Source organism: Astyanax mexicanus, chromosome 2 (genome assembly GCF_023375975.1).
Source record: "Astyanax mexicanus isolate ESR-SI-001 chromosome 2, AstMex3_surface, whole genome shotgun sequence".
Taxonomy (NCBI): domain Eukaryota; kingdom Metazoa; phylum Chordata; class Actinopteri; order Characiformes; family Acestrorhamphidae; genus Astyanax; species Astyanax mexicanus.
In genome coordinates, this window is record NC_064409.1 from 58,390,927 (window position 1) to 58,414,912 (window position 23,986).

Here is a 23,986-nt window from a genome sequence, read left to right on the forward strand (position 1 = left end):
ATTCAGTGTTTTTTCATCATTAAATGTTCTTCTTTGTAAACTAATACCAGCTTCATCCAAATTATGAAGAAAATCATTTGCAATTATTAAGTAAATAATAAGGGTAAAGGAACTAGAATATGTTTTATATTTAAGGTTCTTCAAACTAGGCACCTCTTGCTTAAATAGACAGCTAGATTAGACAGTTTTGCACATTGACATTTTCTCAGTCATTATATAGAGTACTAACCTTTGTCGAATAGCCCACCTTCATTTTCCGGCAGCTTTTCAAGATCTAGTAATTTTGTGCTTTTTGCCCACCACTCTTTACAAAGGGCACTTTGGTGCATCCACGTGTCCCTGCAGATAAAAAGCCATTTATCTGAGTGTGGTGGAGGTGGGCTATTCAACAAAGATTAGTCAAAGATTAAGTCATTTTTACACCGGAGTTCTCCTTTAAGTGCAACTATGATGAAACCGGATCTCATCAGGACATCAGGAAGGGAAGAGCAAGATTTACTACTGTTGCACAGGATAAGTTTATTATTTCTGAGTTACCAGCCTCAGAAAAAGCCAGTTAACAACAACCAAAGATCCACCTGAATGAGTATTTTGGTTTGTTTGACACTTTTAAGCCTGGATGAATTCACTATTAAATTACAATATAAGGAAATAATTATGAGAATGTGTGTCTAAACATTTCACTTGTACTGTATAATACAACATAACGTTGAATCTACGTAAAATCGATTAGCGATGTTAAAATAAACGTTGATTCAACGTCCTTTGGCTATCTGGGCTAGAGACTGTGAATACAAACTAGTATCCAATCCTGGCGCAGGTAGGCGGGGCTCTCCGTAATGCGGGTGGGAAAACGAGGAGTGGAGCTCGCGGGCTGCGTGAGAGAGCAGCAGAAACACCTACGCATCCCCGCACCTTCTTCCCATGTACGCTGCCTGGTTTATACGAGTGCGGATTTTTACTAACCTTGGAACTCACCCGACCGCCACGATGGTTCACCATTCCGGATCCATACAGTCCTTCAAGCAGCAGAACAAGGGTCTGTATCCGCGGGTCTCTGCGCGCGCGGTGTGTGCGGATGAGTGTGAGAGCGGGGATGCTGGTATGCGCTGGGGAAAGTGTGACTGCGACTGCTTTACTTTTGAAGAGAGCCTGTGTGATGTGAACGTGCTGCTGCTGCTGGTAGACATGCTGTGCAGTTGATTATTTATTATTGAACTGTTTATGCTATTAAACGGTGACACATTAATTATCTAAGAGCTTTTTGCTTACTGTGCAAATATGTAAAAAAAAAAAAAAACAGAATATTTATACATGTCTGCTGGAAGTCATAATGAATCTGCTATGATTTAAAAAAAAAGTTTTTTTATGGATTATAATTTCAGCAAGTGTAGAGCCTTGTATAAGATAGGAAAAGTGTGATTCCATCAAGAGCATCTCCTTATGCCACACACACTCAAACACAGCTACTGTCATTGGCGCAGTTTTTGCATTAACTGCATCAGACTAAGGCAGATCAATCAAACAGTACCTCATGAAAAAAACTCTGATTAATGCTTGAATTACATGTTATTTATATGCAGTCAGCTCAAATGACAAATGACATCCATTACAGTGATCTATTGGGTCAAAACTTATGGGCCCTAGAAATGGGCCCATATTGCCACTGTCATTAATGTCATCAGCACCCGCACTAAGTGGTCATCTTCACATTAGAGAGCACTCTGTTGAAATGGCAGCTCTTGGAGTGACTGGTGCCCTGAATGTAATTGAATAACTGTAAGGGGAGGAAGGCTGGTCCGAGGTCGTTGCTTGTTTTCGTACTCTTCTGCTATATACAGATGTGGGGTTGGGAAACATGATTGTTTTTTAATCGTTACTGTGACACAATTTCATTTTGTGAGCATATAATTGATATAACTACTATGGCTGCAACTTTCTTTTACTAGCATTTGGTTAGATGTGAGAAAAAATGGTTAGTTTTGGATAGATTAAATTAATCAGAAAAATACAAACAATTGAACGAATGAAAAACATAATTTTTCAAAAGATGTTGTATTTTTAGGTAGTTTACAGGTTAATATACTTGTCTGTGTGTCCTTTTCACTAGTATTCAGTTTACCTTCTTATTTAATGTTTTAAATTAAGAGACATGGAATTACGTAGTAAAAAAAAAAAGTGTTTGTTCTCAGAAATCCTATATCTAAACCCAACTGAGATGGTGATTTTAAGTGATTGTAGCACAGTGTGAAGGAAAAGCAGCGAGTGTTGTTCAGCACCTCCAGGAACTCCTTCAGGACGCTGAGAAAACTATTCCAGGTGACTCTACCTGATGAAGACACTGAGATTAAAATACCAAGAGTCTGCAGATCTGTCCTCAAAGATAAATGTAGCTACTTAGAAGGATGTGAAGAATAAAACATATTCTGGTTTATTCAACAATTGAGAATATATGTATCTAAACATTTGACTGTACATTGTGAAGATGATAAGTAACTAATCTACACAATCTACACAAATTTGTCTAAACCTTTTCAGACTCCCCTTATAGTAAAGTAATTAAGATGATTTAAGTTTAACCGATTGCTGGCACAGATGTGAAAATGCACAAAGAATATGACTTTTTGGAGCAGATAAATGAAACAGAAACCTACTGGCACAAAAAAAAACACCCACCCTTAGTCAATACCCATATTGCCCTAACTTTAACATTGCTTAAATTATAGTCTTATGCTCTCTGTTAAATGTTTATTTTTTATTTTCTAAGTTAAAATAAGTTCACAAATCCTCTACTTAGGTTTTAGTTTCTGTTTCTTTTTATTTGCTGAATTTGATAAATTAGTGACAAGTTTAAATAAACTTGCTACAAGCTACAAATCTGATGTTGTTTATTCCCCCAATGTGTTAGATTTAGCAAATAAAGAGAAGGGAGGTGTATATTAAATTTGCTGATGATTGTAACTACTAAATCCTTTTAAAACGTATTATTTTAGGTTTGTGTTAGATTTGAGGGTTTTTTATTGTTGTGATACTATACTGTGTGTTTGTGTAGCTTATTAAAAGTAAATTAAAAAGACAATTATTTTTGCCATTATGCTAAAATTAGCTTAATTACACAACACAAAATCAATTTAAATGTAGGTATTTTCACCATTTTAGTGCAGTACACACAAAGAGTCTTTAAATAGGTAAAGAACCATTTGCATTAAGTAAAAGGTTTTTTTTTTAGACCTTGAATTCATTCCATTCAGTGTTAGGATTATTCTTAGGTGTTTAATTCTAATGCAGAAAGTGCTGTAAAGTATTGTAAAATATTCTATGTGCATTAGAATATCAGTGCTGTGATACAAAAAAAAAGTAATTTTGGTTCATTTCTTATTTGGTTTACTTTCATCATGAAACTTGAAAATGATACAAAGTAAAGAATAACTACCAGAGTTACATTATGCCAAAAAAATGAAAAACAGTAAAAAATTGAGATACAAAATCTTTGCATAAGAGCAACAATATCTTGTAGAGTCCTATAGCGTTCTATTTTAGGACCTATGGAAGGGATGTGAGTTATGAGACTAATGTAAGTAGTATAACAGTGGACTATTGGCATAAGTAAAGGCTAAGGATTAAATGATTCTTCACATCCACACATCTCCAATACAAATATGGCTTTTTTTGAAAAGTGATTTTTCTATGACATTACTGAAAATAACTATTGAAAAAACACCTTCATTTATTATGTTTTTGTCAAATATGTCATTTTAAGCTCATCCAACCCAGCAGTTGTGCTTCAAACAGCACAGTTCTGTGGAGAACATAGCTAGGTCAGTTCAGGCTGACAGCATAAAGCCAGACGTCACGTTTTCTCCTTCTGAAGCCATATGGTCTGTGCTACATGTGCTGTTTTCTTCTGTATTCTGTGGCGCTCTCACAGAGCTTGTGTCTAAGCTGCCGGGCTGAAGCCCTGCCATCCCTCAGATTTTCAGCTCAGAGTGGAGCTTCCACCCACTGCCCCAGCCAAAGCAGCTCTCACCCATCATGCCCAACGCCACACGGGCTATTGCGCTGTTTTTTCCTGGTTCCCGTCACGCTGCATTTGGGGCTCGTCTTATTGTTTATTGATCTCTGTCAGCAGCCAGCAGCAGGAGCATCGTGGGCCCTTGCCCTGCGTCTGAGCTGTATATTTATAGAGCCACTCGACACTCACCCACTGTCTCATCACAGACATTCCTTCTTTATTGCCGTCCGGTATTGATGCGCAAGTGTGTATTGATGCGGCTCATTGCAGGGCATTAAAGTGCCTCTAATGACCCTGTGGTTAATTATTTAGAGATATGCAGCAGCTGAAGGCTAAAGTACCCTCTCTGAGTGGAGCTGAAGCTGTGGTGGCTCCATCGCTCTGGCGGCTGCGGGGTAATGGACGCTAACATGCACTCGGCTTGTGTTTGTTTTATAGGCTGATGAAGATATAAATGATGATAGACACTGATGGAGTATTAAATGTGTTCTCTATATGTTAATATGAGTATTTAGGATGCTTTGTGCTTTATTTACTTTTAGTTTTATCTTCTTTTGGATGTTGGATGTTTTGATAGGAGTTTCTTTGGCCTGTGAGATTGGAAGAGTGATGAAAGAGAGGGCAACTTATCATCATTATGTCATTAGTACAAGTATGGAAGATAGTTTGACAAGTATTCAATTATTCATTACTCATGTCTTTTGAGAAAAATGGGACTTTTTTGTCTACCGTTCTTAAACCAATTTGTCTACCTAAAAACTGTTTATGCAGTTTTCTCTTTCAAGGCTCTCATTTGTTAAGTTTACAAGGATATTGGGATCCATTATTATAAAAACTAAAGGTAAAAACTGTTCTTCAGTTGAAAAATATTAGATAAACAATATTTTTCTCTTGCAAATTGGCAACTTAAAATGCGGCAACAAAAAAAGTGATGAGAGTTTTTTTTGAGTGATCGCAACGCAAGGTTCTCCTAACTTTTTTGGTTAGGTTAACATTTCGGTCACCAATTCCATGTACATATTTGTGGCCAAAAAAACATGGAAAAATACATTTACTCAAAATAGTTGCATGTGTAGTCGTGCAATAGTCTAATTAACCTTTTAGTGTGAGAAGATTCAAATCCTACAGGTTTGTCATATACATGGTACAATTAGCAGAGAAATGCTTTGATAACTGCCTGCTCACATGAAAGTAAAAAATAAATAAATAAATGCAAACTCTAGTCTCTCAGTCTGGCAAAGCCTCCCGGTCTGAGAACATCATGTGAGAAGGAAAGTTCTAATCTGAAGATCAGAATGCCAGACTAAACATCTTATAAAATATTTAGGCAGTTTGAGCTGCAGCTCAGTGTGTATTAACTAACCGAGATACAGATGCACAAAATGTGAGCTAGAAGAAAGTTTAACTAAACTAATTTGAGTTAACTTAAAAAGAAGAAACTCTGTTTTTGCTTTTTTAACACCATGTATCATTCACACATTTGAACTTTTAACTAATCTGTAAAACACTGAATCTGTAGCATACGGTTCATAAAAATGTACAGTCATTTTTAACATATAAGCAGTCCATCCTCTCAGTCTAAGCAGGTGTCTAGAGTGGATTCCCTTTTAGGTGTCAGACCTGTTGTGTCTTCCAAGTGTAAATGACATAATAACAGAGATAACGGCAAATTGGACACTGTCACACCTCCCTCCTCTTCATCCCCTGGCGTTGTTGGGGTTTCCTACATAACAGTCATATTTTCATCTGTCAGTGTTATCTCTATCAGATTAAAAAGAAGAAAGGTCGTGTTAACCTCGGCATTTGCTTTCCTCTTAACACGTGGTGTGAGTCAGTACACAAGCACGCATGAACACTCTCTCTCACACACACACACACACACACACACACACACATGTGCACACACACACAGTCTCAGGGCTGGACAGCAGCCACGATTGAAAATAGGATTTAACAGTTTTTCCTTTTTCCTTTTTTTTGCTTCTGGGTTTGCTGCAAAGGTGTGAGCAAGTGAGTGTGTGTGTGTGTGTGTGTGAGAGAGCTTGAGATAGAGGGAATGAGGAGAAAGAATTGGGAGTGAATTGGGAAGAGAATAATGCTTAGGAGTAGAGAGGGAGGGAAAGATAGGGCAGGATATGTAAAAGAAGAAGGCTGGAAAGTTTGGAATTGGAATTTGGATAGTGAGAGAGAGAGATAAAGATATTGTGTGAAAGAGAGAGAGAGAGAGAGAGAGAGAGAGAGAGAGAGAGAGAAAGAGAGGGAGAACAAGAGAGAAAGAGAGAGTGAATAAATATTCCCTGATGTCAGGCTTCTGCATACACCATGATACAACCTGGTTCAGTCCACTGGTTCAGTCCACACAGTATAATAATATTCTGTGCAGGACTCCAAAACATGCTGCAGGCTATTTTTGGAAATATACCACATATGAAAACTGTCATTTTGCATTAACATTTCATGTAATTTGTGTGCTTTCAGAAGGCTTCTGGAAATGCGTAATCAATGTAATGCTAAATCTATAATTATGTAGCATTTTAGCAAAAGACCATGAAATTGATTTCTGTGCTTTGCTAATTGGCCTAAAGGATGATAGGCTGCTAAGAGAGGATTATAGACTGTATAGGTATGCTGGTAATATTATGCATAGCTAGAAAACACTGGTCATTAACACCCATCCCCAGCCATAAATTAATGTGATGAATTAACAGTCTGGGTGATAAAATGCAATCAACTGTATATTCTCCAAACACATATTCTCGCTGACGAAAAAACATCCAAAATCAAAAACGCACCAAGAAGGAGTTGTTAGATTCAAATAATACTTTATTTATGTGAATGTATTAATTTTATATGTAAGTATTAAAGTAAATAAATGTATAGAACAAAATAAAAGATTTTAATTGAAAGCGAGGCTATAGTACCCAGTTGGGTTGCCTTTATCCTGGATATGAGATAAGATATGTCTGGGCATAAAGGCTTACAGGTTATGCATGGCATCCTGTGGCATGTTTGCCCACAGATGTTGCAGCTGGACATGTAGATCCTGCACACGTCCCAGCTGCTGCTATAAATCATTGATTGGCATGCAGGCAGGGCAAGGAAGTGTTGCAATTTTGCAATGCGTGTGTTTACGCAAACTGAACCGTGAACCCCATACCGTGACGGTTCGCAAAGAATACACGTTACATCCCATAATAAGTATGCATGTGGGTGAGTGAATGTGTGTATATCTGTAGGCCCAGTATGGACTGGCATTTGGACGGTTGGACGTTTACGATTGAGAGTACAATATTTGTGATTGCCGGCGTGTTTTGTTAAAGATTGTATGCAGAGTGTTAACTGCAAAGAGTCTTCATTCATTCATTCATTCATTCATTCATTTATATGGTCCAAACATAATAACAAGTTGCTTCAATTCACAAACCCATTCCTTTTCTTTTCTATTCTCAAGTTAATCTTGGTTTCATCTGTCAAAAGAAGCTTATTCCAGAACTGGGTACCCTGAGGAAAGAAATATTCTAATTAAGATCTCCTCTTAATCTCATTCAATTCTCCTAGAGACCGGTAAATCCTGTCTGAATTCAATGTGAGACTTAAGTAATGCTCTCACATTTCTGAGAAACAACCCTCAGATTTTTTTTTACTTCCATCAGAATGATGTCTTAAAGATTTTTCTGATTTTGGTCAGCCTGAACTCACCTCAGTCTAAGAAGAAAAATAATCATATCAGGGAAGATAAGATTCTATGTTATAGCTGTATTCTTCAGCTCCAAAATATTAAAACAGTATATCAGTACAGAAAGAGGTTTACCTAATGCTTTTTTCGTATGTGTTCATAACATTCTACAGTTAAATTGATAATGTTAATCTTATTTTTCAATGTTTGTTGGAAAATAATATTAAGGTCTTCTTTATTCTGTTTTGAGTATAAAAAAGAAAAAAACTTTAAATGTTTTTAATCTGGCTTCTCTGTTTTGAGTTTGTCCAGTGGTTTGCGTTTTGAAATGAACCCTCTGTATTTAAATTCATGAAGGCGTCTTTTGATTGTTGACTTTGACAGTGATACGCCTACCTCATCAAGAATTTTCTTGATCTTTTTTGAAGGATTTTTTTTCCTAGAAAGTTTTTTTTTAAACTTATTGCACTTTAATTGTCATACATGTTTTCAGTACCTTTAGATGTTTCTGAGCTAATCAGTGCATTCCTTCCATAATAAGAATGTACCAAAATCTTGATATGGTTACTCCTGAAATTTCTGCTTTCTCTAAAAGAAATTTGCATCAACCAAATGCAAATAAAGCTCTTGAAATCAATGCCAGACTGTTTATCTCCTTATTTGATTCCTAAAATAACAGGAAGTGGGTGGCACTTTGGCATGAAACAGTCAATCAGTTGATTGAAAACTCAGTTGATTGTTCAATTACTTGCCAAAAGTAGTTAACTTGATAGGGAGCATAGAGTTACAGTATTAGAAAGTCAGAAAAAAAGCATTTGTTGTGATGTAGGCATTTTCAGGAAGATCAATTTTTCCTGTTCATAAAATAATTCTGAAAATGAAGCTTTTAAAAATCTCCATCTCCACCATAGAGAGTATTAGACAAGCTCATTTCATTGACCAAAAAATAGTTTTTTTTTTGTGGTTGACCTTGCAATATTTTGTTGTTCAGCAACATATATATGGCTATACTAAAACAGTATTTTTCACAATATTTCACTAGAAATCAATGATCCGCCATGTGATGATATTAATAAAGCCATCTGTATATCCAAGATTTTAGTAAAATAAATGAGATTTGGCAAATTTAATCTGCCTTTGCTTGATATGTCATGGAAAATGAGAAAAGTGCTCATTTTGTTTTTGTATCAAGCAGTGAAAATCTGTGATTTATTTATTTACGCACAATTGTATTTTATGACACTGCACATCCTGCAGTGTGACCATTATCTATGCATGCATTGTGTTAATGATGATAAAACAATACATTGTGCAGCCCTAACAGGAGGCCAAAGTGCAGACACACCTGATACATCTGGATAGGTGTGAGTGGGCCTTTAGAAAGAAGATTAAATGAGTCAAGCTTTCTGCTGTTAAAGGCAGGTTTTATGTTTATGCATAAATGTTCAAAAGGCCCAGAACTGACTGTAGAGTTTAATAATTTATTAATATATTATTTGTTCTGTTTAATCTGTGGAAACCTAATGCCATTGGCTGAAGCTAGTCACATGTTGTTCTCTGATGTCATTTCCTGTAGGAAACAGTGTAGATTTTGCTGCCTCATGGCCAGCTACCTTAGTTTGCTCTGACTGTTCAACTCTGTTCAGCTGCTGTGCGTTATTGAGAAATTGTAAGTCAAGACCATTTATTTCAGTAGTATGTGTGATTGGTAATGTTTAGTTTGTATAAGTAAGCAGACTTGTATTGGCTAAATGCATGTTTAGTTTCACATCTACACAGCTGTATTTGGTGAATAGCTTTGTTAGTTCTTTGTATTATAATAGTTTGAAGACATTTATTTGATACCTCTTTGCTGTGTTATTATTTCTACTTTGTTTCATTGAATGTGTGCTTGAGTGAAACTAGTAACAGCTACTCCGGCGTCAGTTACTGAGAATGACCACTAGATGGCGCCTAAGTACTATCAGAGAACTGTGGTGCCCTAGATAGGCCTAAGATACACCTTTTAGAATTTTTGAGGTAGTTTCTTTATCTCATTTAGTTCATTAGTACCTGTATTGTTATTTACAGATTTATCTGTTTGTGTCTCCTAGACCACAGCCTGTAACTACGCCTATGTCCTTACCTGCAATAAAACTCTTGATCAAACTCTGGCTTTAGTGGTGTTCTGGCCGACACACCAGACTGAACACGGTGTACCTCGCTACCAGAGCCAACAACAATACATTCACAGTGGTCTCCACTACAATAAACATACTTTAGCATTAAGCATTTTATAGAATGTGCTCATTTTACTATACCCTCTTTCTTTAATTGGCGGCTAATGTGAAACCTGCTGCCAGTTCATTGTTTTGGTTTGTCTTTAGTCTTCATCATTGCATCAGTAATTGGCCAATGCAATTTTAGTCATTCCAAGAAAACAAGGCCTGTTTTGAGTTCCACTTAAATTTAAATGCTTCATTTTAACAAGGTCAGGTTGGCTAATTACTGATGCTATCATTTATAGCTCATAAACATGAAGGGTATCATAAACTGGAAGCATCATAAACTAGAGACACTAATATTCTGGTACCCAATTATCAGTTGTCCTCTCATCCTTGCGCGCCTCACCCAAGCATAGACTGTGACAATATAATGGGAACAGGATGCATACTGATTGTATCGTATGTGCAATAAGGAGCATTGCTTTCATTATGACACTGATGGATGACTGATGGGTGTTTTAATGATTTAGCAATTGATGAGAAAAGAGTGAACAACTTCATTAGCACAGCTAATATCCCCAAATGATCATTTCCTGTGTGAAGTGACTCACAGAATGAGACGACTCCCTGCTGAGGGGAGCTGTGATTTTTGTCATTCCCTCGGTCTGAGTGCGAGTGTGTGTGTGAGTGTGTGTGTGTTGCACAACAGCGCCTCAGCCACAGGCTCGCCACCTGTCCCCTTATGTAACCCGCAGATGGGGGGATGAGCTTGGGCTGTGTTTGGTGGACACACCGGAGAGGGTGAGTGGCTGTTAAAAAAGGAAAAAGGAGGGCACACCTTCCGGATTTATTTAAAGCTGCCTCAGAGGTCACAGAAGACGAACGGTTACTACGTGTGTGGAATAGAGCTTGATTGGTTGGTATTCCACCACACTAGCAAACATCTGCCGTGCTCACTGAGCGCAATGTGATTCGCTTACAAAATTTTCCATAATGACTGATAATACATACACGTGTTCCACTCAGTGCTTTGCCTTTATAGAAACCACATTTAATATCCTTGGTAACATCATTTCTGAACAGTTAGAACAGTGAACTCACTGCATGTATCGTAGGCTACAAATCTTTAATTATAGAGAACCTGTTAACAGCAGTTGGTTGCCGTTACTATGCACGGAAACTTGTGCATAGTAACAGAATGAACTCCATAGTTCGGTCTACTAAGCTTTTATCTAACTTATGTCTTTTATTTAAGTTGAATTAGAGGTAAAAACATGTGTTACACAGTTGAGGCAAGAGGTTTGATCATCAGTCACTATCCATAAGGAGTTAATGGCTCTGGTTTTGTCCCACAAACACATATGGTAGATAAATTGCCCCTAAGATTGATTGATTGGTGTGTTGTTTTGCAGTTATGTGAAATTATGTTTTAAAAAATAAATAAAAAAGGTGAAATCAAAGTCTTATCATCCACTACAGAGCTGCGTCAAAACAAGCAAAATGGAAATATTTATCTTGGTCTGCTTTTAGCAGAAACACCTTTTTTTTAATTTACCTTGCCCACCAAACATTTGGGAGTGTAAACTCACCAGACACTGCGACTTGAGAAGAGTATTTTTCAGACAATGGTAGCATTCAGCATTTTAGAATGTCTAAAGTGACCAAAAAGATAAATGCCATTATCAAAACCATTACTAAAGACACTTGTTTTTAATCACTAATGGGCACCTGTGCCAAATGATAGAAATTGTCATTGCTTTATACAAGCTTATTAAAGAGCAATAAAAGGGGTGTAAAGAGTAATAAATAGACAGTGTAGAGTAGTTTAAAAAAGTATTTGGAGACTTAGGGTAGCATAGGGAGCATATGGTTGTGTAGGGTTTTATAGAGAGTATAGGGTTGTAAGGGATGTATAGAGCTGTATAGGGAATATAGGGAGCGTTGGATTGTATAAGGTAGTATGGAATTGTATGCGGGAGTATAGGGTGGAATAGAGTTTTATAGGCTAGTATATTGTAGAATATGGTAGGGTAGTATAGAGACTATAGGTTGATATAGAGTTACATAGGGTAGTATAATAAGTGTAGGGTAGAATCAAGTTGTATAAGGTAACATATGGTAGCATAAGGACAGGGTAATTAGTATAGGGTTTTATAGGGTAGTATAGGAAGTATCGGGTATTATACATAAAGAGTTTCATATGGTAGGATAGGGATAGGGTATTATAAGGTAGAATATTGTTCATATGGAAGGGTATGGATTATAGGTTGATATAGATGTGTATAGGTTAGTATAGGAAGTATAGGGTAGAATAGAGTTTTGTAGGGTAGTATGGGATAGGATAAAGATAGGGTGGTAGAGAGTAGAATTTTTTTATATTGTAATATAAGGATTATAGGTTAATATAGAGTTGTATAGGGTAGTATAAGAGTTTAGGATATTATAGAGATGTATATGGTAGAATAAGAAGTATAGGGTAGTATACAGTTTTATAGGGTAGCATATGGTAGAATAGGGATAGAGTAGTATAGAGAGAGATTAGGTTGGTATAGGGTTTTATTGGTTAGCATAGGAAGTGTAAAGCTGTATTAGGTATCATAGGAAGCATAGAGTGGGGAAGTTTTACAGCAGTTTATTATTATGTATACAGTGTGAAACAATATGATTGAAACTAATTAAACATTAGATTGTATTACTGTATCATTTATTAAAAATCTTTCCATAACTTTTTTGCTGTTTTTAGCAGGTTTTAACAATAGTCTTTAATGTTTTCCTGATTATGTACTTTTTTCCATTTAGGCTTAATTAATGTAACTCACTTGTGTGACAGCAGCTTGCGGCTATTCCATGTAGGCCCTGGACCCATAGCAACCCTAGCCATGAAAAAAGAATATGAATTAATTAATTAATTAATTTTATTTTTAAGTATTGGAAAGTTCCAGTATCTTAGCATCCAGTTCCCATTGGAGCAGATTCACAGACTGCACATCAAAGAAGCTCCAGTGGACTTGTCATGTTCCTGGGACAGCACAGGACCTGGAAGCAAAGCGAAGAAGAAGAAGAACACTGAGTGAATTTTGAGATGAGTTGAATTCAGTGCAGCAGAATTCAAGAAGACTGTCCTCGCCTGCGGTTCTGAGTGGAATGGAATAGAATGGCCTAATGAATCATGATGTCTAAATCCCTGCAGCCAGGATCAATATGATGAGCAACAATAGCAGGCAAGTTTTGAACCCGTATGACTTTAGGAGCGCTTGTGTAGGTTTGTGTGGACCTCGATTTAATCTGTAGCTTGGTTGCTAGGCTTGGGCTGCGTCAGGAGTAATTGGGGCACAAAGGGAAAGTGGAGGGAGAGATAAATAATGATGAAGGGTCTAAAGAGTGGGGAGGACTGGAGGGTGATCAGGAGATAAGAGAATGGAATGGGAGGGGAGCAGTGCTGTGAGTAAGGGAAAGGAAGGCCAAATGATAAAGGACCGAGCAATTGTGGAAAAAAACAACAATAATTCTGCTGCAGAATTTTCTCAGGACTTCTGTTAAAATATTAATGTCAATATAGGCAATTACTGCAATTTGCTAGAGGACGCAATTACTGGAAAACCGTTCTACAGGAATATTGTACAAAGGTGAAATACAGATTATCATAGACGTATTATACACTGGTGTAGAAATTGTATAGCTTCTTATAGTATTACTGTAAGATCCTCTATTGTAAGGGATTGAACATGAGGAAGAGGAGGAGGGAGGCTTTGAGATGAAAAGAGAAGAGAAAGGCTGGGTATTGTCAGAGCCTCTAGCAGCGGGCAAAGGGTGAGGATTCTCTAATCCTTTTCACTGATGCAACGGTACGTCAGTGGCAGACTAGTGTAATGCCATGATAAACTCTGCAGAGCATGGGGCAAGTGCCATCTGCCAACAGCTATGTGCTGAGCCACAGGTCGCCTGGCAACGGGTGATTGACAGCTGCCATCAACCAAAGACTTTTGATCTCCTGAATAATCGGTGTTAGTATAGTGTATCATATAAAACAGCAGTGAATAGCCCTATAATCTCCAAAATCTCCATCAATGCTACTTCCGGCCCAGCTAATTGGTTACTGCACTATGTAACTCTAGTTAAGCAAGCTAGATAATGCCACATACCTTATAACAAATGCTGCATAGAAATATATGTGTAAGATTCTGTAATCTTGTCCAGAAATGCATGTGTACAGCATATCCTTCTAAAGGGGTGTCTCATAACAGCAGGGTATTGTTACCAAACAACATAATAACATGGATTAGTAGTGCAGAATTCAGCAGATGCGTGTGGTCACACATTTCAGTGCACACATTTCATACTCTAGCCCAGATTTTACAACACAAACTGTAATATAGAAAAACCATGATCCCTCTGATGACTCTGCCACCATATGCAAATCTCCCAGTCCAACGTTGGCCGTAGATGGTGTGTGAAAGTGTGTTGGGCGGCTGGTATTGAAGTCTGTAGCAAGTAATTAGGGCTTTATCTAATTCATTTTAAAGTGTAAGGAGCAGAAAGGCCTGAAGATGGATGAGAAGAGCGAGAGAGAGATGCATAATTAGGACCGTATCTAATTACCCTACTATCTTGCAGTGTGTCTTCATGCTCTTCATGCTCTCATGCTGAAAGTAAGACAGTTTGTTTTTTTCCAGAGCACATTCACAGGACTCATTAATTCCCCAGGTAGAAGTAGAAGTAGAAGGCAAAGCAAGACAGGTTTTATTTGTGTAGCAACTTTTATACACACTGACAGTTCAAAGTTCCTTACATAAACAAAAAAAAGTACAAGACATAACAAAGTAAAAGCAAAAAGCCTTTTTAAAAAAACATTAGAAATTACATAAAATCTAAAATATAATAACATTCAGTTTATTTAAAAGAAAGATAAAGAGCCCCTATAGGGACATGTATTTTATTGTTTTCATGTAACATGGTAGTTAAAAATGTGGTGAGCACCATATACTACGTAGTAAGCACCAAAACTAGAATTTGTTTATCCTCGTACCTTTAAAGCTGCTTTTTTTTATTCCCCTGCTACAGTTTTTGAACTCCTGAACTCTCTATTATTAATATTCTGTTTTTTTACTTGTTTTTCATTTTAGAATGAAAACAAACATCATTCATAATAAGTTGTGGTTTTGTGTATGACACATGCTGTTATGTTAATGAAAATGTCCTCATGGGAGTCTAGTATTATTTATAGAGTGCATCCAACACCTGGTTTGGTAAATCAGTGCTGTGTGTTATATCAGTTAAAGTGGAAAGAAATTAATCAAATCCACAAACATCCACATTTACCCTCTGTATGAAGTCATGTTTGTACCTTGATCATAAAAGTTCTGTATTCACCCATACCCGTGTATACTTATACATGTATTCCGTGTTGGTTTTGATTTCTTGCTTTCTACATCCTGCCTCCTCTTATGCAATTGTGACAATTCTTGTCTTTCAAACCATTTTATCCCACTGATATAGTGATTATACAGTAGAAAAATTCTGAATTTACACATTACTTTTAAACAAAGATGCTATTATAATTGTTAAATTGTTGTATTGGACTATAGAAATACTTAAATATCTTATTCCAGCATTGATTTTGCTATGTGTGCATACACAATAGTATTATTTTTTTTAATATGGCCCTACAATACAGCCCTAATCAGCACTGAACTCAGCACTGTCCTGGGTAAACTCTTTTCCACTGGTGTCTCTGTCTCACTTTCTTTTAGAAATGCACTAGCAATGAGTCAAATTTAATTTAGTGTGACCAGCACGGTTAACGCTATAACAGGAAAAGATTTGTTCTGCTGCTCATGCTGGCGAACCTCATGGGCTCTCATGTGCCTTTAAAAAATTTAAGAACTAATTAAGAAAGTTCTGGGTTGTAAAGGCCATTAGTGAAAAGAAGCTGAAACTGCCCTTTAAAATTTCATTTAGAACCCACTTAAAGAGCAATAAGTTCATTTGGGCTGTTTCTCATTTCGCTGATTATTTTAAAAGCTTGGCTGGTTTTCAGAGGGGAGGACGGCCTCTGAACCCGTCAGGCTCGCTTTTCTAGATCTAGATTGAGGTCTGCCTGATCCTACAGAGCCAACAGAGATTGAAGTGTGATCTCTTAACTCCTCCTTAACTCTCTTTGCACATCATTAGTACTTTATCTCTTTCTTTGTTTTTTGTTCTTAGTTTTCATTACTTTTATATTATTTTAATATCTTGTTATTTTATTTTAACATTGTTCTGTATTATGTCTTGAATGTATTTCTTATATTTAAATTTTATTCAATTTAATGATGTCATAAATGTAATGTAAATGTTTTTTTCCCGTTAATTTATAATTTCTTACTTAAACTTACTTAAACTTGTTCTGCAAGTTACTTAAACTTGTCCTAAATCTTTCTGTAAAGCACTTTGAATTGCCTTTGTGTATAAAAGGTAGGCCTGTCACAAAAACATATTTTTGGTGGGCGATATATCTTTCCAGAAATGGCATAATGATAACAGAATAGCATAAAAAAGCTATTATACACTTTTTAAAGACAACAAAATTTAAATTAATAATTTATTATAATTAGTTTAGTAATGATATACTTATTAATTTACTTACTGCAGTTCACACTATCTGTATATAGTCAGGGGTATTAAAGCATGATTAGCTAAAATACTGTTTACTGTTATATATATATATATGAACAAACATACAAATATATACAATAGACAATATCACGATTATCAGATATTTTTGAGGTCATGTTCATTTATTGTACGATAAATCGATATTGCAATTATTGTTACAGGCCTTATGAAAGGTGCTATAAAAAACTTGCTTCTGCATGAAATAGCAGATAATTGTATTGGTATAATGTTTATAACTAATGTTATACTATTTCCTCAGTGTATAATACATTAAGAAGATATTTGCATCTGCACGAAAGCGGCAGTTTTTAACATTTTTCTTTTAAATTAAACGCAGTAATAATTCTGATTTCTGAGTAGAGAGGGGGAAAATATTCTAATAAATAGTATTAGTGTGCTTCTGTGACCATCCCTGCAAAGCCAGATATATTTATTGTAAAACAGTGTGGTCTGGTTGGTATTCCCAGGAGTTTTTCAACAGCTTTTTCTGGTTAAGTGAACAACCCCAGTGCTGCTAATAGCTAAGAGCTACTGTGAATGTGCAGAATAAGAACTGAAGAGAGCTGGTGAGATAAAAGAGAGAGAATGTGCAGATTCATCTGCTTTAAAAGGAGGCCACACCACAGTGCACGTTTTAAAAGTACTTTTCCTAATGCTCAGTGCAATTGCACATTCTCACCAGAGTGATCTCTACAGACTGTCACTTTAACAAAGCTAATGATCTCACGCTTTCAGACAATGGGAGCTTTGTGCTAAAATAACATCTGACAAATGTGGTATTGCTTTGACTGAACTTCTCTCAAAATCCAACCACAGGGAACGTACAGAGCTCTGTGTAAAGCTCCTGAGTGCTGGTGGCGGTGGTGTGTGTGTGTAAGTGGGGAATGGATGAATAGATGAATAATGTAACGTCTGCAGGGAAGAAACATGGAGAGGTTATAGCAGTGGAACCCACTGACCTAATTTTCCTCTTAGTCTCTTCTCACTCACTTCATATCCTCAAGGAGGGAAAGTTCCAGAGTGCACCGTAAACTTGGTTCCCCTTTATCACATACTCGCTGTAGCCGTCCTGTTTGGGATATTGCTGCTGGTGCTGAATTATGAAGTGTATTGAAGGTCAGTATTAAAAAGCTCCTGTCCTTTTCCTTTCTTGAATTTGATTTAGGTCTACTTATCATGACCTCTGTTCTCACAGCCTGACATGAATTGTGCTTTATATAAAAAGTGGTCCAGAGAGAAAATCGCCTCATGAATTTAACATGAATGAGCAGTGGAGGGGTATATATCTAAATGTAAAGTGAAGACAAGGATGTATAATAATGTTATCTTCAAAATGTGGGAACAAAAATCTTAACTTTCAGTGGAAGTCAGCATAAAAATATTTTATTTCAAGTTTGGGGCATTATTGAACCATTTCTATTTTATTTTATGATATAAACTGATATTGCAATAGTTTTTAATTATGTGGTATTTATATTGGGTAAAAAAAAAAAATACAGGAATTCTCCTCAATAGGTCTGTCACTCATTTGTCCCGTTCCTTGTCCTTTCTGACCTGTCTGTGTTTTTCCTGCTCTTTGGCACATTTCTCTGTGTTTGTTTCTGTCTTGTGTCCTTCCTTGCCACTGCCCTAGTCATTAGAGTTTCCACCTGTCTTATCTGTAACTCCGCCCCCTCGTTACTGGTCCCAGGTGTTTCTCAGTCCTGATTGTGTTTAAATATAGCCCCCTTGTTTCCTTGTGTTCCCTTGTCTGGTCTTGTGTGTGTTTCACCTCTGTGTGGTTGCTCCTTGTTTAGTTCTCTGTCTTCGTTTCTTCCTTGTTCAGTTAACTAGCCCTGTCTGTTTGTTTTTTTTGGTTTGTTATTTCTTCATTAAAATAACTGCAATTACGTCCTTGCTGCAACCATGACAAGGTCAGTGTCCAATGGATACGGTTAAATATTTTATTATTATATATTTTTATTACTTTAAGTATCTCTACATTAGAATGTGCTGTTTCCATGCTGTTGAGCTGTGTGTATTTCCTTTATTTCCTTTTACATATGGACTATAAGGCTCACTATCAATGAAAGTCTATTTTCTGGTCATATAAGGCACATTATGCAAATAGTAAGGAACAATCTACAATCTACACAGATTTCACTCCTGAAAACTGTTTATTTGGGTGAGTAGCGCTTTTGTTTATCTATAGTAAGCTTGTATTTCTAGTATTTTCAACAGCGTGCTTAACAGCAGCGGTTACTAGGAGCGGTTAGAAGCAGCACTAGATGCGGTTATTATTAGCACTATTATAAGCGCTAGCCATGGGGAGCAGCAGCAGTTAGCAGCAAGCAGCAGCGTTAGCGCTAGTAAATGCTGCCTGACAGCGCTTCACTGAGGAACCCTGCCGTTTTGGTAACCCAGGGTGCTATCAGCTAGCGGTTCGTCCCACGTAACTTGTTTTAACACAGTAATCATGCAGACTACAGTCTGATAATACTCCCCATTGAATGGTGAAAGAAGATAGCGGCTAATTCATTTGGGAAAATTAAAGGATTTTAAGTGCGCCTTATAATGCGAAAAATATGGTTAACAAAAACAAGGAATTTCACAGATCATTTTATTTACATTAACCTGCATTAAAAGTGCTTTTCCATGTTCTGTGTGCGATTACACATTCTCATTAGAGCGGTCTCTAAATCACAGAATTCCAAAAAAAAAAAAGACTGTTGCATTTACCTTTTATATGTTTTGTCATCTAATGAATTTGGCAGTTTATTTTTAAGCCAATATTATTTATATGCATTGACAAAGTTTGCACACACTGCAGGTAATTCAGACAATTCTAGCATTAACACAGATGCAGTAATACGGATGCAGTTTATCATTTGACCATCCATAATTGATGTTGTTTGATGTTTTTGATGAACCTGATGCAAAGCTGTTGCACCTGATACTGTTTTGCCTTTGAAGCGTAGTGTTGTGTGATTGCAGGGAAATAGTGGGAGGAGAGCAGCAGGAATGCAGGATAATGTGATTGTAAAAGATTTTGGGTGGATTTATGAGGAGCTGTCAGGGAAATGTGCTGCTGAACACTGTAATGAGATTACATAAGAGTGAGGGAGAGAAATTGTTTTTCTGACGCTTGGCATCCATCCTTCTCTCTCTGTGTGTCAGTCTGGGGATATGTAGCAGATTTGTTGGACCAGGTTGCCTGTCTGGACCTCTCACGTGGACACGTTCCAGTGGACATTGGAAACTCAAAACACACACACACACACACACACACACACACATATATATATATATATATATATATATATATATATATATATATATATATATATATATATATATATACTGTGTCTGTCCCCCAGTTTGGTTTTCCATGATCGCTTTATACACACTTTCTGGTTGTGTTACATTATGATAACACAGTTTGAATCATTTATCTGACCTTTAGATCACACATACACACACACACACAGGATTAGGTTTCTCCTGATAAACCAGTTTTAGCCAACTCTCTAGCCCAAAGTAAGATTAAGAGCAGGATTGAGCATTGGACAAATATTTTATACACTAATGTATTTATAAAATATAAACTTACACAACTTAAAGTCCACTTGATCACACACCTACAGTCAGTTCTGATGCAGCTCCTGTTGCTTTGGCTGTCTTCCAGCATATTAAATTTGAAATGAAGTGAGAAAAGATTTCATATACATTATTCAGGTTGTATTTATTGATTACATATGTTGCTGCAATTAGCTAATTACTGTGGCTGTGTATTGGCAGGAACTTGGCGATATGTTATGTATCATGATACCGGGGTTCTGATTCAAATGTATGATATAAAAACAAAGTGTCAAGTGCAGTGTCAGTGTGGCGTTGTGCAAAAAAAGGCCCTAAATTGAAATAATTGTGGTTCGTAATTCGCCATGTAAGTCAACTGTGGAGCTTCAAAAGGGGCAACAGTGAAACTGTGCCACTTGCTTGCTAACAGCAGAAATTACTTTTAAGATGATAAACTATTGTATTCTATATGTTTCTTATTTGTTAGCATAAAAGGTAAAAATAAAATGTCTAACGAATAAAGTAGACTTATGTTCTCAATACTTACAATCATCATGTAGTCACAAATAAATATGTATACAACACTCACATTAATGTGTGTATATATACCCCCGATAAGAGGCTACCTATTTTGGTTTGTTTAACACTTTTAAGTTAACTACATGATTGTTTATGTGTTTCTACATAGTTTCCCCATGTCCGTTTTAGATGGCTGACAGAAACCTTTGTAAAAAAACTTGTGTCCCGATTGTGATACAGGAATCAAGGCAATATATTGTGATTGTTTAAACCCATTTTTAAACAATGTGAGTATTTAACATTCTTCAATCCACCGTGTCATGTATAACTGGGAATATGTAAGACAAAGCATTACCATTCATAGTGGACAGCACAGTGGGTGGTAGTGATTGTGACTGCTCCGTCTGGCTAGAATTGTCCATGCACACAAATAAGTGACTCAGCGATGTCAGAAATCACATCCACATTTAATGCAGAAGCCCTCACATGCATATTTAAATTGTGCACAATTGGTACGTCCAAAAATCTGTGACTTTTTTATATTTAACTGAATATGCTGAATGGTTAATGTAGCTGGCAGGGGTTGGGATATTGCTGGAACAATGTGAATAAGAATGGCCCTTAGTCTTTTAAATCACTTGACGGTGGAGTACACATTACTTAAGCGCTGTGAGGAACTTGCCTTATTGTAAATGTTAATGAATAGAGCAGTAACATTCATTTCCTAGAGAGATGGCACAAAGCTAAATCTTTTGAAACAGACTATCAGTGGAGGTTCTGTAAAGCTGACGGAGGCTGTTTACTGTGGAGCCAAGAGAGGTGGAGGGAGACACTCCAGTAGGCGAGATTTATGAAGCTGTTATGCTTAGCCCTAATGTGTATTTCTCTGGGGAAAATGTCAGGGAGTCCTCTCCAAATTTCCCTTTATATGAAAACATCAATTACATATTCGAATGCCTTTTGAACATTGTCCAAGTCCTGTGTACCGAGCTGTAATAGGCTGTTGCACAAGCACAAGAGCCGTGGAGGAGAGAAGTGCTATTGATTAACGATGCGTTGTGTTTTTGGGACAGTGAGAGGATTCAGTCAGGTCTGTTTCTAATGCTGTAAACACACACAATTATATACACCCTTTCTGAACACCCCACTCCTCTATGAGCAGATGAACAGGAGTACTGAAGTGTTATAATCACAGTCGCCCACATACAGTTTGTTCTCCCAACAGATCTGTTATTTTTTACTTACCCATATCCTGCTTTTTAGGTGTATTTCATAATTGAAAATATGCTAAGTTCTAAGGCTTTCTGATACCTTTTCGCTCTCAGTTCTCTCTCTTTCTCTTTTTCTTGTTCTCTTATTGCAGGAGGAGGATGGAGGGGAAGAGAGATAGAGAGAAATTGTGAGACTGAGTCTGCCTGAATTAGAAATGAGAGTCTCCAATAGTCCTACATTCACCACTGTTCTTCGCTAGCCAACAATTCATCACTACTTTTCTTTGCTGTTTGCCACTAGTCATCTAATCTCCACTACTGTTGTCTACTAAAATGTTCTCTAGTAGTTGTCTATTTTCCACTACTGTTCCTTAGTACTGTTATCCACTCACACCCTGTTCTTCACTAGTAGCCTATACTTCACTGTTCTTCACTAGTAGCCTATAATTTACTGGTTTTCACTAGTAGCCTATACTTTACCTTTTTTTCACTAGTAGCCTATACTTCACTGTTTTTCACTAGTAGCCTATACTTCACTGTTTTTCACTAGTAGCCTATAATTTACTGTTCTTCACTAGTAGCCTATAATTTACTGTTTTTCACTAGTAGCCTATAATTTACTGGTTTTCACTAGTAGCCTATACTTTACCTTTTTTTCACTAGTAGCCTATGCTTTACTGTTCTTCACTAGTAGCCTATGCTTTACTGTTTTTCACTAGTAGCCTATACTTCACTGTTTTTCACTAGTAGCCTATACTTCACTGTTCTTTACTAGTAGCCTATACTTCACTGTTTTTCACTAGTAGCCTATAATTTACTGTTCTTCACTAGTAGCCTATGCTTTACTGTTTTTCACTAGTAGCCTATGCTTCACTGTTTTTCACTAGTAGCCTATACTTCACTGTTCTTTACTAGTAGCCTATACTTCACTGTTTTTCACTAGTAGCCTATGCTTCACCGTTCTTCACTAGTAGCCTATATTTCACTGTTCTTCACTAGTAGCCTATGCTTTACTGTTTTTCACTAGTAGCCTATGCTTCACTGTTTTTCACTAGTAGCCTATACTTCACTGTTCTTTACTAGTAGCCTATACTTCACTGTTTTTCACTAGTAGCCTATGCTTCACCGTTCTTCACTAGTAGCCTATATTTCACTGTTCTTCACTAGTAGCCTATGCTTTACTGTTTTTCACTAGTAGCCTATGCTTCACTGTTTTTCACTAGTAGCCTATGCTTCACTGTTTTTCACTAGTAGCCTATACTTCACTGTTCTTTACTAGTAGCCTATACTTCACTGTTTTTCACTAGTAGCCTATACTTCACTGTTCTTTACTAGTAGCCTATACTTCACTGTTTTTCACTAGTAGCCTATGCTTCACCGTTCTTCACTAGTAGCCTATATTTCACTGTTCTTCACTAGTAGCCTATGCTTCACCGTTCTTCACTACTACAACTATATTTATCGCAGTATTAAACAATGCGGGGTCCATGACTTCACCAGCCCTGCCCCCACCCGCATGCTGTCTCACGCCCGGACCGATCTTGAGCTAATTCCACCGAGCATTCGAGCACCGAGCACTACAAAACACGAGAAAAAAACAGTATCAGGCTCTTTAATCAGGCATTTTTAAAAGGGTAAATAAGAGCATTTTTCTGGGATTTAAAGCTTGAATTCAGCTGTAACTGACAATGTCTGCACAAAACTGTGCTGGACTGAGGTGCACAGTTTTCGACACGTTCGTTAACAAGCATGTGCCCAACCATGTGGATGGAGGCCCTTCGGTTACATTGTGTTTACTCCTGCCCCCCCTCCTCTTGCGCTCCCCCCCCCCCCCTCACGCTTCTTGTGCAGGCAGCAGTAGCCTGTCACTTACACGGACACAGAGACAATGCTATGTATCTACTTCTTGTGTGTTATTCAAGAATTAACACATTGCAACATGACGTGTTTGATTTAATTGCCTTAAGTGACATCGCATGTCCCCTAGTACTGTTTTCGAACAGTACCCTTTTTCCACTCTTCTGTTCTTTACTACTGCTCTTCATTATTTACCACTACTGTTTTCCACTATTCTCGTCTACTGTTCTCTACTACCCTTTCCTAGTACTGTTTTCCACCAGTGCCCTACTCTCCACTACTATTCTCTACTATTCTG

The 23,986-nt window shown here is 37.1% G+C and overlaps 1 protein-coding gene across 1 annotated transcript in view; it reads left to right on the plus strand.

Moving 5' to 3' along the window:
• Positions 1–874: 874 nt before the first annotated feature.
• ano3 (anoctamin 3) overlaps positions 875–23,986 on the plus strand; it is a 95,009-nt gene continuing 71,897 nt past the window's right edge. Inside the window, exon 1 of the mRNA XM_049474639.1 lies at positions 875–1,039. Within this exon, the coding sequence (XP_049330596.1) occupies positions 925–1,039 (115 nt within the window). The 5' untranslated portion in view covers positions 875–924. The remainder of the gene's footprint in view (positions 1,040–23,986) is intronic.